Source organism: Bombina bombina, chromosome 9, assembly GCF_027579735.1.
Source record: "Bombina bombina isolate aBomBom1 chromosome 9, aBomBom1.pri, whole genome shotgun sequence".
Lineage (NCBI taxonomy): Eukaryota > Metazoa > Chordata > Amphibia > Anura > Bombinatoridae > Bombina > Bombina bombina.
The window spans coordinates 156,598,237-156,612,247 of NC_069507.1; the positions used below are offsets into that span (position 1 = coordinate 156,598,237).

The following is a 14,011-nucleotide window of genomic DNA, read 5'->3' on the forward strand; positions in this document are numbered from 1 at the left end:
ACTATCTCAAGAACAACTGTAGTTTGGTTTGTTTAGTCACCTTGCTTAGCGGAATAGTGTTAGAAAATATCCTGTACAAACCCTACATTTGGCATCTGCAGCCAATTATGAAGGAATTAATTCCCTTCCAAGTGCAAAGCATGTTAAATCAATGTGCAGCAAAACTAAGCTGATCACATCTTCCCTCAACTTGGGGGAGGTGACCAGTTTTTTGTTTGTTTTGTTTTTTTCACAAAAGTTTTAAAAACATAATTTATGTAAGAACTTATCTGATAAATACATTTCTTTCATATTGGCAAGAGTCCATGAGCTAGTGACATATGGGATATACAATCCTACCAGGAGGGGCAAAGTTTCCCAATCCTCAAAATGCCTATAAATACACCCCTCACCACACCCACAATTCAGTTTAACGAATAGCCAAGCAGTGGGGTGATAAAGAAAGGAGTAGAAAGCATCAACAAAGGAAATTTGGAAATAATTGTGCTTTATACAAAAAATCATAACCACCATAAAAAGGGTGGGCCTAATAGACTCTTGCCAATATGAAAGAAATGAATTTATCAGGTAAGTTCTTACATAAATTATGTTTTCTTTCGTTTAATTGACAAGAGTCCATGAGCTAGTGACAAATGGGATATCAATACCCAAGATGTGGAGTCTTCCACTCAAGAGTCACTAGAGAGGGAGGGAATAAAAATAAAAACAGCCATATTCCGCTGAAAAAATTAATCCACAACCCAAAAAAATAAGTTTATTTCATTTTTGAAAGAAAAAAACATAAAACAAAAGCAGAAGAATCAAACTGAAACAGCTGCCTGAAGAACTTTTCTACCAAAAACTGCGAAGAAGCAAATACATAAAAACGGTAGAATTTAGTAAATGTATGTAAAGAGGACCAAGTCGCCGCTTTGCAAATCTGATCAACTGAAGCTTCATTCTTAAAAGCCCACGAAGTGGAGACTGATCTAGTAGAATGAGCTGTAATTCTCTGAGGCGGGCCTGACCCGACTCCAAATAAGCTTGATGAATCAAAAGTTTCAACCAAGAAGCCAAGGAAATGGCAGAAAATAAAACAAATAGACTGGAAGTCTTCCTGAAATATTTCAAAGCTCTTACCACATCCAAAGAATGTAAGGATCTTTCCAAAGAATTCTTAGGATTAGGACACAAGGAAGGGACAACAATTTCTCTATTAATGTTGTTAGAATTCACAACCTTAGGTAAAAATTGAAAAGAAGTCCGCAAAACTGCCTTATCCTGATGAAAAATCAGAAAAGGAGACTCACAAGAAAGAGCAGATAGCTCAGAAACTCTTCTAGCAGAAGAGATAGCCAAAAGGAACAACACTTTCCAAGAAAGTAGTTTAATGTCCAAAGAATGCATAGGCTCAAATGGAGGAGCCTGTAAAGCCTTCAGAACCAAATTAAGACTCCAAGGAGGAGAAATTGATTTAATGACAGGTTTAATACGAACTAAAGCCTGTACAAAACAGTGAATATCAGGAAGTATAGCAATCTTTCTATGAAATAAAACAGAAAGAGCGGAGATTTGACCTTTCAAGGAACTTGCAGACAAACCCTTATCCAAACCATCCTGAAGTAACTGTAAAATTCTAGGAATTCTAAAAGAATGCCAGGAGAATTTATAAGAAGAACACCATGAAATGTAAGTCTTCCAAACTCTATAATCTTTCTAGAGACAGATTTACGAGCTTGTAACATAGTATTAATCACTGAGTCAGAGAAACTTCTATGACTTAGAACTAAGCGTTCAATTTCCATACCTTCAAATTTAATGATTTGAGATCCTGATGGAAAAACGGACCTTGATATAGTAGGTCCGGCCGTAACGGAAGTGGCCAAGGCGGGCAACTGGACATCCGAACCAGATCCGCATACCAAAACCTGTGTGGCCATGCTGGAGCCACCAGCAACACAAAAGACTGTTCCATAATGATTTTGGAGATCACTCTTGGAAGGAGAACTATAGGCGGGAAGATGTAAGCAGGATGATAACACCAAGGAAGTGTCAGTGCATTCACTGCTTCTGCCTGAACATCCCAGGACCTGTACAGGTATCTGGGAAGTTTCTTGTTTAGATGAGAGGCCATGAGATCTATCTCTGGAAGACCCCACATCTGAACAATATGAGAAAACACATCTGGATGGAGAGACCACTCCCCTGGATGTAAAGTCTGGCGGCTGAGATAATCCGCCTCCCAATTGTCTACACCTGGGATATGCACCGCAGAGATTAGACAGGAGCTGGATTCCGCCCAAGCAAGTATCCAAGATACTTCTTTTATAGCTTGGGGACTGTGAGTCCCACCCTGATGATTGACATAAGCCACAGTTGTGATATTGTCTGTCTGAAAACAAATGAACGGTTCTCTCTTTAGCAGAGGCCAAAACTGAAGAGCACTGAGAATTGCACGGAGTTCTAAAATATTTATTGGTAATCTCGCCTCTTAAGATTTCCAAACCCCTTGTGCTGTCAGAGATCCCCAAACAGCTCCCCAACCTGAAAGACTCACATCTGTTGAGATCACAGTCCAGGTTGGCCGAACAAAACAAAAAACGATGGTGATCTATCCACCATGTCAGTGTCGTACATTGGGATTCAAAGATATTAATTGTGATATCTTTGTATAATCCCTGCACCATTGATTCAGCATGCAAAGCTGTAGAGGTCTCATGTGAAAACGAGCAAAGGGGATCGCGTCCGATGCTGCAGTCATGAGACCTAAAACTTCCATGCACATAGCCACTGAAGGGAATGACTGAGACTGAAGGTGCCGGCATGCTGCGACCAATTTTAATTGTCTCTTGTCTGTTAGAGACAGAGTCATGGACACTGAATCTATCTGGAAGCCTAAAAAGGTGACCCTTGTCTGAGAAATCAAGAAACTTTTTGGTAAATTGATCCTCCAACCATGTTTCCGAAGAAACAACACTAGTTGATTCGTGTGAGATTCTGCAGTATGTAAAGACTGAGCTAGTACCAAGATATCGTCCAAATAAGGAAACACAGCAATACACTGTTCTCTGATTACAGATAGTAGGGCACCCAGAACCTTTGAAAAGATTCTTGGAGCTGTTGCTAGGCCAAATGGAAGAGCAACAAATTGGTAATGCTTGTCTAGAAAAGAGAATCTCAGAAACTGATAGTGTTCTGGAAGAATCGGAATATGAAGGTATGCATCCTGCAAGTCTATTGTGGACATATAATGTCCTTGCTGAACAAAAGGCAGAATAGTCCTTATAGTCACCATCTTGAAAGTTGGTACTCTTACATAACGATTCAAAATTTTCAGATGCAGAACTGGTCTGAATAAATTTTCTTTCTTTGGTACAATGAATAGGTTTGAATAAAACCCCAAACCTTGTTTCTGAGGAGGAACTGGCATGATTACCCCTGAAGACTCCAGGTCTGAAACACACTTCAGAAAAGCCTGAGCTTTTACTGGATTTACAGGGATGCGTGAGAGAAAAAATCTTCTCACAGGAGGTCTTACTTTGAATCCTATTCAATACCCCTGAGAGACAATGCTCTGAATCCAATGATTTTGGACAGATTTTATCCAAAGATCCTTGAAAAACCTTAATCTGCCCCCTACCAGCTGAGCTGGAATGAGGGCCGCACCTTCATGCGGACTTAGGGGCAGACCTTGGTTTCCTAAATGGCTTGGATTTATTCCAATTTGAGGAAGGCTTCCAATTGGAAGCAGATTCCTTGGGAGGAGGATTAAGTTTTTGTTCCTTATTCTGACAAAAGGAACGAAAACGGTTAGAAGCATTAGATTTACCCTTAGGTTTTTTATCCTGAGGCAGAAAAACTCCTTTTCCTCCAGTGATAGTTGAAATAATAGAATCCAACTGAGAACCAAATAAATTATTACCTTGGAAAGAAAGAGATAGTAATCTAGATTTAGATGTCATATCAGCATTCCACGATTTAAGCCACAAAGCTCTTCTAGCTAATACAGCTAAAGACATGGATCTAACATCAATTTTGATAATATCAAAAATGGCATCACAAATAAAATGATTAGCATGTTGCAGTAAGCGAGTAATGCTAGATATGTCAGGATCCAATTCTCGTTGCGCTAAATTCTCCAACCAAAAAGTTGAGGCAGCCACAACATCAGCCAAAGAAATAGCAGGTCTTGAGAAGATGACCTGAATATAAATAGGCCTTCCTTAGATAAGATTCAAGCTTTCTATCTAAAGGATCCTTAAAGGAAGTACTATCTTCCATAGGAATAGTGGTACATTTAGCAAGAGTAGAAATAGCCCCATCAACTTTGGGGATTTTTTCCCAAAACTCTATAGATTTTTCTGGTAAAGGATACAATTTTTTAAACCTTGAAGAAGGAATAAAAGAAGTACCTGGTTTATTCCATTCCCTAGAAATCATATCAGAAATAGCCTCAGGAATAGGAAAAACCCCTGGGGAAACCACAGGAGGTTTAAAAACAGCATTTAAACGTTTATTAGACTGAAATAGGACTGGTTTCCTCAATATCCAAAGTAATTAACACTTCTTTTAATAAAGAACGCATATACTCTATTTTAAATAAATAAGTAGATTTGTCAGTGTCAATGTCTGAGGAAGGATCTTCTGAATCAGATAGATCCTCATCAGAAGAGGATAAATTATTGTATTGTTGGTCATTTTAAATTTCATCAGCTAAATGAGAAGTTTTAAAAGACCTTTTACATTTATTAGAAGGTGGAAATGCAGACAAAGCCTTCAGAATAGAATCAGATACAAATTCTTTAAAATTTACAGGTATATCATGTACATTAGAAGTTGAAGGAACTGCAACTGGCAATGTACTATTACTGATGGAAACACTATCTGCATGTAAAAGTTTATCATGACAACTATTACAAATGACCTTTGGTGAAATAATTTCTACACTTTTACAACAAATGCACTTAGCTTTGGTAGAACCAATGTCAGGCAGCAATGTTCCAGCAGAAACTTCTGAGACAGGATCAGATTGGGACATCTTGCTCAATGTAAGAGAAAAAAAACAACATATAAAGCAAAATTATCTATTTCCTTATATGACAGTTTCAGGAATGGGAAAAAATGCAAAAGCATAGGCCTCTGATAGAGAAAAAAGCAAGAGGCAAACATCAATGGGGTATTGAAATAATGAAAAAAATAACCGGAAATGACACACTCGCGTCACTTATGACGCCGCCGTGAGAAAGGTCTCGGCGTCACGTATGACGCCGGAAATGACGAAGTTGCGTCATAAACGTCTTTTTTCGCTGCAAAAAAATTTTGCGCCAAGAATGACGCAATAAAGTTTAGCATTTGACGCACCCGCGGGCCTAAAACCCACAATAGCAAGAAGTAGTCATATGAAAAAAAGACTAAACCCCAGGTAAGAAATACATTTCTTAAAATGTTTAAATTCCCCAAATATGAAACTGACAGTCTGCTGATGGAAATACATGAACCTGACTCATGGCAAATATAAGTACAATACATATATTTAGAACTTTATATAAATGCATAAAGTGCCAAACCATAGCTGAGGTGTCTTAAATAATAAAAAACATACTTAACAAGAGACACCCATCCACATATAGCAGATAGCCAAACCAGTATTAAACAGTTATTAGTAGAGGTAATGGTAAATTGAGAGTATATCGTCGATCTGAAAAGGGAGGTAGGAGATGAATCTCTACGACCGATAACAGAGAACCTATGAAATAGACCCCCGTTAGGGAAATCATCGTATTCAAATAAGTGATACTCCCTTCACGTCCCTCTGACATTCGCTGTACTCTGAGAGGAATCGGGCTTCAACAATGCTGAGAAGCGCATATCAACGTAGAAATCTTAGCACAAACTTACTTCACCACCTCCATAGGAGGCAAAGTTTGTAAAACTGAATTGTGGGTGTGGTGAGGGGTGTATTTATAGGCATTTTGAGGTTTGGGAAACTTTGCCCCTCCTGGTAGGACTGTATATCCCATACGTCACTAGCTCATGGACTCTTGCCAATTACATGAAAGAAATAAGATATTTTTAGTCTCATACCCCAACCTACCCTCCCATCTGTAAAGAAGATAATTTCCTAGTCCTAGTGGTAGGGGGTTGACTTATTGTTTAATGGTGTTGGGGGAGCACCAGCTTGTGTGCAGATGTTCTGTCCACAGACCCAACCTGGAAGTAAAATGCTGGCCAATGACTGGCAGTGTTGGGTGCCCATGCTGTCTGTCTTTCCCTGGCTGGTAAATCAGACTGGTTGGGTCTGGAGAACTGGCCATATGATTACTGATATCACCTGGGCTGGAAATCAGGCTGTTGGTTATGCAGTTAAAAATGTCTTGGGGAAAACAATTAATGGAAGATCGTTTTACAGATGCTGCAGGAAGATGTTAGGGCTTCTATAAATAAATAAACAAACAAACTGGTTAATGAGATATTATAAACACCTCTTTATTTTGTGTACAATTTTAGTCTTACTCTCCCTAAAAAACGCCAAACCATCTGTAACCTAGTTTTAAAAAAATACTGCAAATTAGCTATTTGATTTGCAGGTTACAAGATGTGCTTTTTGGCCTCTCTAGGGAGTGTGGGACAATTGTTAAACAAAAGCAATATGTGTTTAGTGTTCTTTTAAGAACTGACTTATTTTCTTTGCAAACTGATTACCAGCCAAGAGTGCGGAGTGCTCACAACTCAGTTTCATAAATCTCTTAATATAAATAAATAAATATACACTCACTATATGGCCAAAAGTATGTGGACACCCCTACTAATTATAGAGTTTAGGTGTTTTAGCCACACACATTGATAACAACAGCTGCATAAAATCCAGAACTTAGGTATAAAATATCTATAGACAAACATTGACAGTACAATCAGTCGTACATAAAAACACAATGACTTCAAATCTGGCATTGTCATAGGATGTCACCTTTTGCTATAATGTCTGCCCAACTAGATCTTCCACAGTCAACTATTATTGGTTTTATTATGAAGTTGAAGGGTATAGGGGTAACAGCAGTCCAGCCACAAAGTGGTAGACCATGCAAACTCAGAGAGAGGAACAGCTGATTGCTGAAGTGCATAAAAATTGTGTATTGTCTGTTGCATCACTCACTACAGAGTTCCAAACTGCCTCTAGAAGCAACATCAGCGAAGGAACTGTGTGTCGGGAGCTCCATGAAATGGGTTTCCATGGTTGAGCAGCTGTATACAAGCCTCACATCAGCATGAACAATTCCAAGTATCGGCTGGAGTGGTGTAAAGCATGTAGAAACGTGTTTTCTGGAGTGAAGTCACGCTTAACTGGCAGCCTGGTGGAAGAATATGAGCTGGTCAAATTTCAGGATAATTCTACCTACCAGAATGCATAGTGCCTACTGTAAAGTTTGGAGAAGAGGGGATAATGGTCTTGTGTTATTTTGCTCTGCGCCCATAACTGCATGTCCCAGGCGTTGAGCGATGCGCATCCCTGATATATAGTCCACAAGATAAATGTGACCGCACCATAGTAGTATCTGGTGAAAATACTTTTTTATTGGAGGACATTAGATCTCAAGACAAAGCATGATTAAGGACCATGTAGGTCCGAAACGTTGCTTTGTCTTGAGGTCTTACATCCTCAAATAAAAAAGTATTTTTACCAGATACTACTGTGGTGCTCTCACATCTTCTGGACTATATTGTTTGGAGGAAACAGATACTCCATTGTGACTGGCACACTTAAAAAGCTTTGGTTTGGGTGCTGGACTCTTCCTGTGTATGTGTGTATATATACACCCACCCACCCAGAGGCAGACCTTTTTCTTCACTTTCTGCAATAAGATTTTTTTTATTATTTTTTTGTGAAAAAAATTCTGCAGGTTATTTTGAAATAAAATTCAATTCTAATTTTAGGCAGCTCAATTGCAATGTGTTGATTAACTGCAAAGTAAAGCATTTTTTTTACTTTTATAATAAAGTGCAGCAGTTGAAAATTGCTTTGCAAATTACCTGCAGGAAAAAAAAAGTCAGTTTTAAAGATATCTCAAATATGTTTCCTTTTCTCTTAGTCTAACATCACAAGGTAGAAACGTAGTAATAAAAAAGGTGCATTGCTCACCAGAACATCTTACATTCAGAGGTCACAGTTTTGCAGACTAGGAAAGGCTAGGGGGGGTTTGAAAAAAATCCCTTAGAGCTAGTCACTGCTGCTTTGCAGCACTGCTCCATATTTGACCATTCTCTTCAAACAGCACTTTGCTCTGGATGCACTGTTTTAAGGAAACCTTAAACTATGCAACCAGAGCAATGCTCTGTTTGTAGAGAACAGTCTAATGTTGAGCAGTGCTGGAAAGTGAAAGTGCTAACAGCTGCATGTTTCCCATTCTTTCTACAGACATGCTGCATTTTCTGTGATGACATCTCAGATCACAGCATGTTCTGCTTTGGGATATATATATATGTATGTATGTATGTGTGTATATATATATATATATGTGTGTGTGTGTATGTATGTATGTATGTATGTATGTATGTATGTATGTATGTATGTATGTATGTATGTATGTATGTATGTATGTATGTATGTATGTATGTATGTATGTATGTATGTATGTATGTATGTATGTATGTATGTATGTATGTATGTATGTATGTATGTATGTATGTATGTATGTATGTATGTATGTATGTATGTATATATATATATATATATTAATGTTATTGTTTTCTCTAACAAATTCAAATTAGCTATACAAGGCAATTATTAGTAATTCGTGCACATAATTGTCCTTTCCCATTGGTTGCTTATTGGTTTTTACTTATTTGTATATGAAAAGCCTAGCCTGAAAAAAACACATGTAACATTTAGGTCCCTGCATATTTGCCCAGGTTCAGTGTAGGAAAAAAAGATATTCCAGAATAATCTTAGATTAGTTTGGGCATGCTACTTCAGATGAATTTGCTTTGAGTGAATTAAAATGCTGATGGGCAGGATGCCAAAACAATAGAGTTGAGAATGCTTTTGAACTTCAGACTCAGAAATATATTTGTGTGCACTGTGTATGTGTGATATATATCTGAGCACTCACCCGTATAAAGCCAAAGATAAATTGTAATAATCTTAACTCTCAACACACAGCAACAAAGTCCTCCTTTTTAAAGGGGCGGTATACTCTAATTTTCAGATAACTGCAAGTAATAGACACTATTATAAAGAATATGCACAGATACTGATCTAAAAATCCAGTATAAAACCTTTTAAAAACGTACTTAGAAGCTCCCAGTTGATCACTGTTGATGAGGTTAGGCTGGGACACCCAGTGAAAGGGGCTGGGAAATCAGGAAGAGCAGACACCCCTCTCCCCTGCATCATATTAAAAGACTAATTGCACAACCAGGAGTCTGTAAACATCAGTATACATATAAATCTTTTGGGGTTTGGTTAGGAGTCTGAAAATCAGCATAATGTTATTAAAAATAAGAAAATCTATACATTGTTACAAAAGTACTCCCATATGGTCTATATAAATGTATCATGTACAATGTCCCTTTAAAGTGAATGTAAAGTTTGAGGAATGAGTGCCCGTTTTTTAATAATCCTATTAAAAACATGGGCACTTTCATTCATCAAACTTTAAATTACACTGCTTTTGTTAAAATACTTACCCTTTCTTTCTGCAAGCCTCTCCAGTCAGGAATGACGATTCCGGCATCCTCCAATCACGGCTTCCCCCCCCCCCCCCGGGAAATCGTTGCCTAATGCAACGGCGTGATTGGTGGAAGGCCGAAATCGTCATTTCTGATGTCGGCAGAGGCTTGCGACAGGCAGAGGAAACGCTGGAGCGGCTTGCAGAAATAAAAGGTAAGTATTTTTAAAAAAAAGCAGTGTAATTTAAAGTTTGATAAATGAAAGTGCCCATGTTTTTAATAGGATTATTACAAAAACGGGCACTGATTCATCAAAATTTACATTCACTTTAAGAAAGGATTTCAGCATCTGTCTGATAGGATTTTAAGGAGCAATCTCTAAAATGTTGAACTGTAGGCCCAGATTTGCATTTTTCTTATATTTTTGCTCACCTAAACTTTTAACTTTTTTGTTTTTGTTTGTTATAGTTTGTAAAAGTTGCATAGTTAAACAATTCTACTACACTAACCGATGTCCGAAGTGCAACATTGTGGTTCATCAAACGCAACCTCTATATAATATCAGGTAAGCATAGCTAAACTATTAATATGCTCTTTTGCTACAGACATTTTAATAATCAGTGATATATTGTTTAATTATTTTAAACAGTTTTTTTTTTTAAGTTATAAATGTCTAAATCTTCTAAATGAAGTGCACACACAATTCCACTGGAAAATATTTAAAAACTTAAAATGTTCTGTACAATAATGTAGCAATAGCTCAAAGAATATTCAGTACTCGACTAGCAGTACCCTTCTAGCTCTTATCTTATTTTAAATAAGATAATATAAAAACATATGTTGCCACATTTCAGATGCTTTTCTGTGTACTATGATTTGTTGAAAATTACAATTCTTTTTAATGTAAATAAAAACATTAAAGGGAAATTATACACTAGATTTATCTTTGCATAAATGTTTTGTTGATGATGCATTTATATGGCCTATACAGCTTTTTCTTTAAAAAAAAAAAAAGTATAGTTTTTCTTATTTTTTAAATAGCATTGCGTTAATGTTCAGACTCCTAACCAAGCCCCAAAGTTTTAGGAGAATACTGATGTATACCTACGCCAGCTTGCTACTGTTTGTATAAAGAGTCTTTTCATATGCAGAGGAAGGGGGGAGTGTCTGCTTTGTTTTTTGCTATAGAACCACTTGCAGTTGGTGTTCCAGCTACCTTTTCAACAGAGCTATACTGGGAGCTTCTAAGTAAGTTTTTAAACCATTTTATACTGGATTTTTAGTTCAGTATCTGTGCATATTATTCTTTACAGTAGTGTCTATTACATGCAGATAAATGAAAATTTGTGTATACTGTCCCTTTAATCTATGCATTTAAGGTCTCTCTTAATCACGAATAAGCAGGGATATTATTGGATGCAACTTTTTTTATTAAGCAAAATTCATAACTTTGAGCGGTGACTGTCGCTACCATAGTGATCAACAGAAAATTAAATTAATTAAATCAGAGTGGGAGATAGGGGCTTTGTAGTATTTACCCCCAGGGTGGTTATTGCCTGAGGCAATGCTGTGATTGGAGGAAGCCGGATTAGTCATTGCTGATGTGTGAAGAGAGGATTTCCAGGTGGGGTAAGCTGCTCTGGCTGTGAAAAAAACAAAGGTAAGTTTTTAATCAAAACGGCTGCTTTGTAAACTTTGATGAATGAAAGGGCCCCTGTGTATTTTTAAAAAACGGACTTTCATTCATCAAAGTTTACCTTAACTTTAAAGTGATGGTAAACTCGGCTATTGCTAAGTTCAAGAATTCTATTACTTATTACTAAATATATAAAACCGCATTATCAATTTCCAATGTTTATATGTAATTTTAGTAAAAATTATCTTTATTCACAAGCCGTTGTTGCGCGGCCTTACTCCACCCCTCTCACTCTCCTGAATAAACTTGAGGCTTACCTATTCTCCACACTCCCGACCTCTGACATTTCAAACGCATGCGCATTGGAGCAAATGACATATACCAAGTAAACATTGAGTCACGAAATTCATTGTTTACTTGGTTCAGTCTGAAGTAAAAGTTTGACTGGATAGATAGTGTGAGCGATCGGTCCCTTCTAAAAAGACCATACTTGCCAGAAACAAAAATATAATATAATATATATATAATTTAAATAAGAAACATTATTGGCCAAATTGTGTATATCACAAACAAGGGGGAAATAAAATGCCGCTACATACTTACTGGCACTGTTCCAAATAAACAATGAATCGTGCCGTGTGTAAAATAATTGGTTGGCCGTATGCTGCGAAGAATGCAATTCTGCGCTTGCGTAAATCAGGTTTCATAGAAGTAAGCCTGTCTGGCGACAGGCTTACTGATTGGTAGAATAAAATAAACAATCGATGTGACGTCACAGGGGGCAGGAGACAGACGGCATTAGACGGAGCAATTAGACAAAGATTTGTAAGTGTTTTTACATACATACCCATTACATGACATTGAGTGTGTAAATTGAATGTAATGTAACAATAGAAATATTATAATCAATATATACAGAGTTTACCATCCCTTTAAGGCTAGGGAAAGTCATTTTCTATGCAGAAGCTGCTGAACTGCGGGGCTTATACATAGGTCTTCTAGGCACTAATGTGTCAGTTTTATCCTTTAGGGCAGTGGATATTTTAAGATCAAGTATCCACTATATGTAAGTGTCTCTGCAGTCAGAGATGACTTTGAACATAAGCCATCTTATAGGGCTGATTTAGTAACACTGTCTGTATTTCTCCTTTTATATTGAGCAATTATATCTGCTTACCTTGTCATATATGCTGGGCATATTTTATATGGTTTTATTTTCTGGATAAATATATCATTTTTGTTTATTCTATATATTGTTATAGAATTATGTCTACTTATATCTCCTTAACTACTGTGCATTTTATTGAAAGCAGGCTGCCGTGGCCTAGTGGTTAGCGTTGCATTATTGGAAGCAGAAGGTTCTGTGTTCAAAGCCAGTTGTGGGTGGCTGCTTTACCGGCACATCTAGCCTTTCAAAGATAAAGAATTGCTTTTATTTTTTTTCTCTTTTTCTTTTCTCTTTCTCTTGCTTTAGGGTCTATTTTCTTGGTGTTACAATACACCCTCGTTTTATCCTTGAAATAATAAGGAAATCTATAATATATATTGCAATACTAAAATTGATCAGGGATCATTATAAAAAGCAGTTTTATGGTAATACTATAAATGATATTAATTGTTGTCATATGGTGGTATATACGTCTGTGATTAATTCATGAATTCATGTGTTACTCCTTTATGTATGATGTTGGAATACATATATATGAAAAAAATTTAACGTTACAATCTGTCCTGTGTGACACAAGACAGTATGACGCTGGTGATGATCTGTTTTTGATTTTCTTTAATAAAAATAATAATAATAAAAAAAAAGAATTGCTTTGATTCTTTTACAGTAGAAGTTGATATGACCTAAACGTTATGTCTGCTTATCTGGCCATATATACTGTCCATATTACATATGTTTTGTGAACCTTTAACAGTACCTTTCCCTGCAAGCAAGGATTGGGGTCTGGCTGTGTCCATGTCAATCTCTTTAGTAAGAGTAGTGGTGGTTTTTAGCAGTTAGAAGGCAGCGAGGTTGTCTTTGCTTTTCCTCTAACATTACTGCTACCCCTGTTATAGAAAGCCACAGTTGGTTACTCTGTTCTCTCTTTTTCTACAGGTCTCTGATAGCATTTGTGTCCTTTCACACCTTGTGAGCTGTCTTTCTACCCGACAGCTGGATTTGCAGGTAAGTGCTTTTGTCTTCTAGGTTCTGGAGACTTGCACTTTAAGACATTTATCTCTACAATAGATATCATGGGACATATTTAATCCTTTATTAAGGATTCATTTGGGGGCAGTGTGCAGGCACTATATGTATGTGAGGAGACTAAGGGGTTATAGGCTCCCTTATTTCTTTTTTAAGACACAAAGAGTCCACGGATCATCTTAATTACTAATGGGATATTCACCTCCTGGTCAGCAGGAGGAGGCAAAGAGCACCAGAGCAGAGCTGTTAAATAGCTCTTCCCTTCCCTCCCACCCCAATCATTCTCTTTGCCTATGTTAGTGATAGGATCAGTGGCTTACATCAGTCAGGGAGGAACGAGGAGTTCCTTAGCGATGACAGAGGTAGCCAAGATATTTCAGTGGGCGGAGGCCTATTATTGCTATCTGTCGGCGATCCACATCCCAGGGGTCTGGGAGGCGGACTTTCTGAGCAGGCAGACCTTTCATCTGGGGGAGTGGGAACTCCATCCGGAAGTGTTCTCCAGCCTGATTCTCCAACGGGGTCAGCCAGAGTTA

General features: G+C 37.4%; 1 protein-coding gene across 1 annotated transcript in view; it reads left to right on the forward strand.

Annotated features, from left to right (window-relative positions):
• PCGF6 (polycomb group ring finger 6) overlaps positions 1-14,011 on the forward strand; it is a 318,754-nt gene that overhangs the window by 18,554 nt on the left and 286,189 nt on the right. Inside the window, exon 3 of the mRNA XM_053692452.1 lies at positions 10,114-10,210. Within this exon, the coding sequence (XP_053548427.1) occupies positions 10,114-10,210 (97 nt within the window). The remainder of the gene's footprint in view (positions 1-10,113; positions 10,211-14,011) is intronic.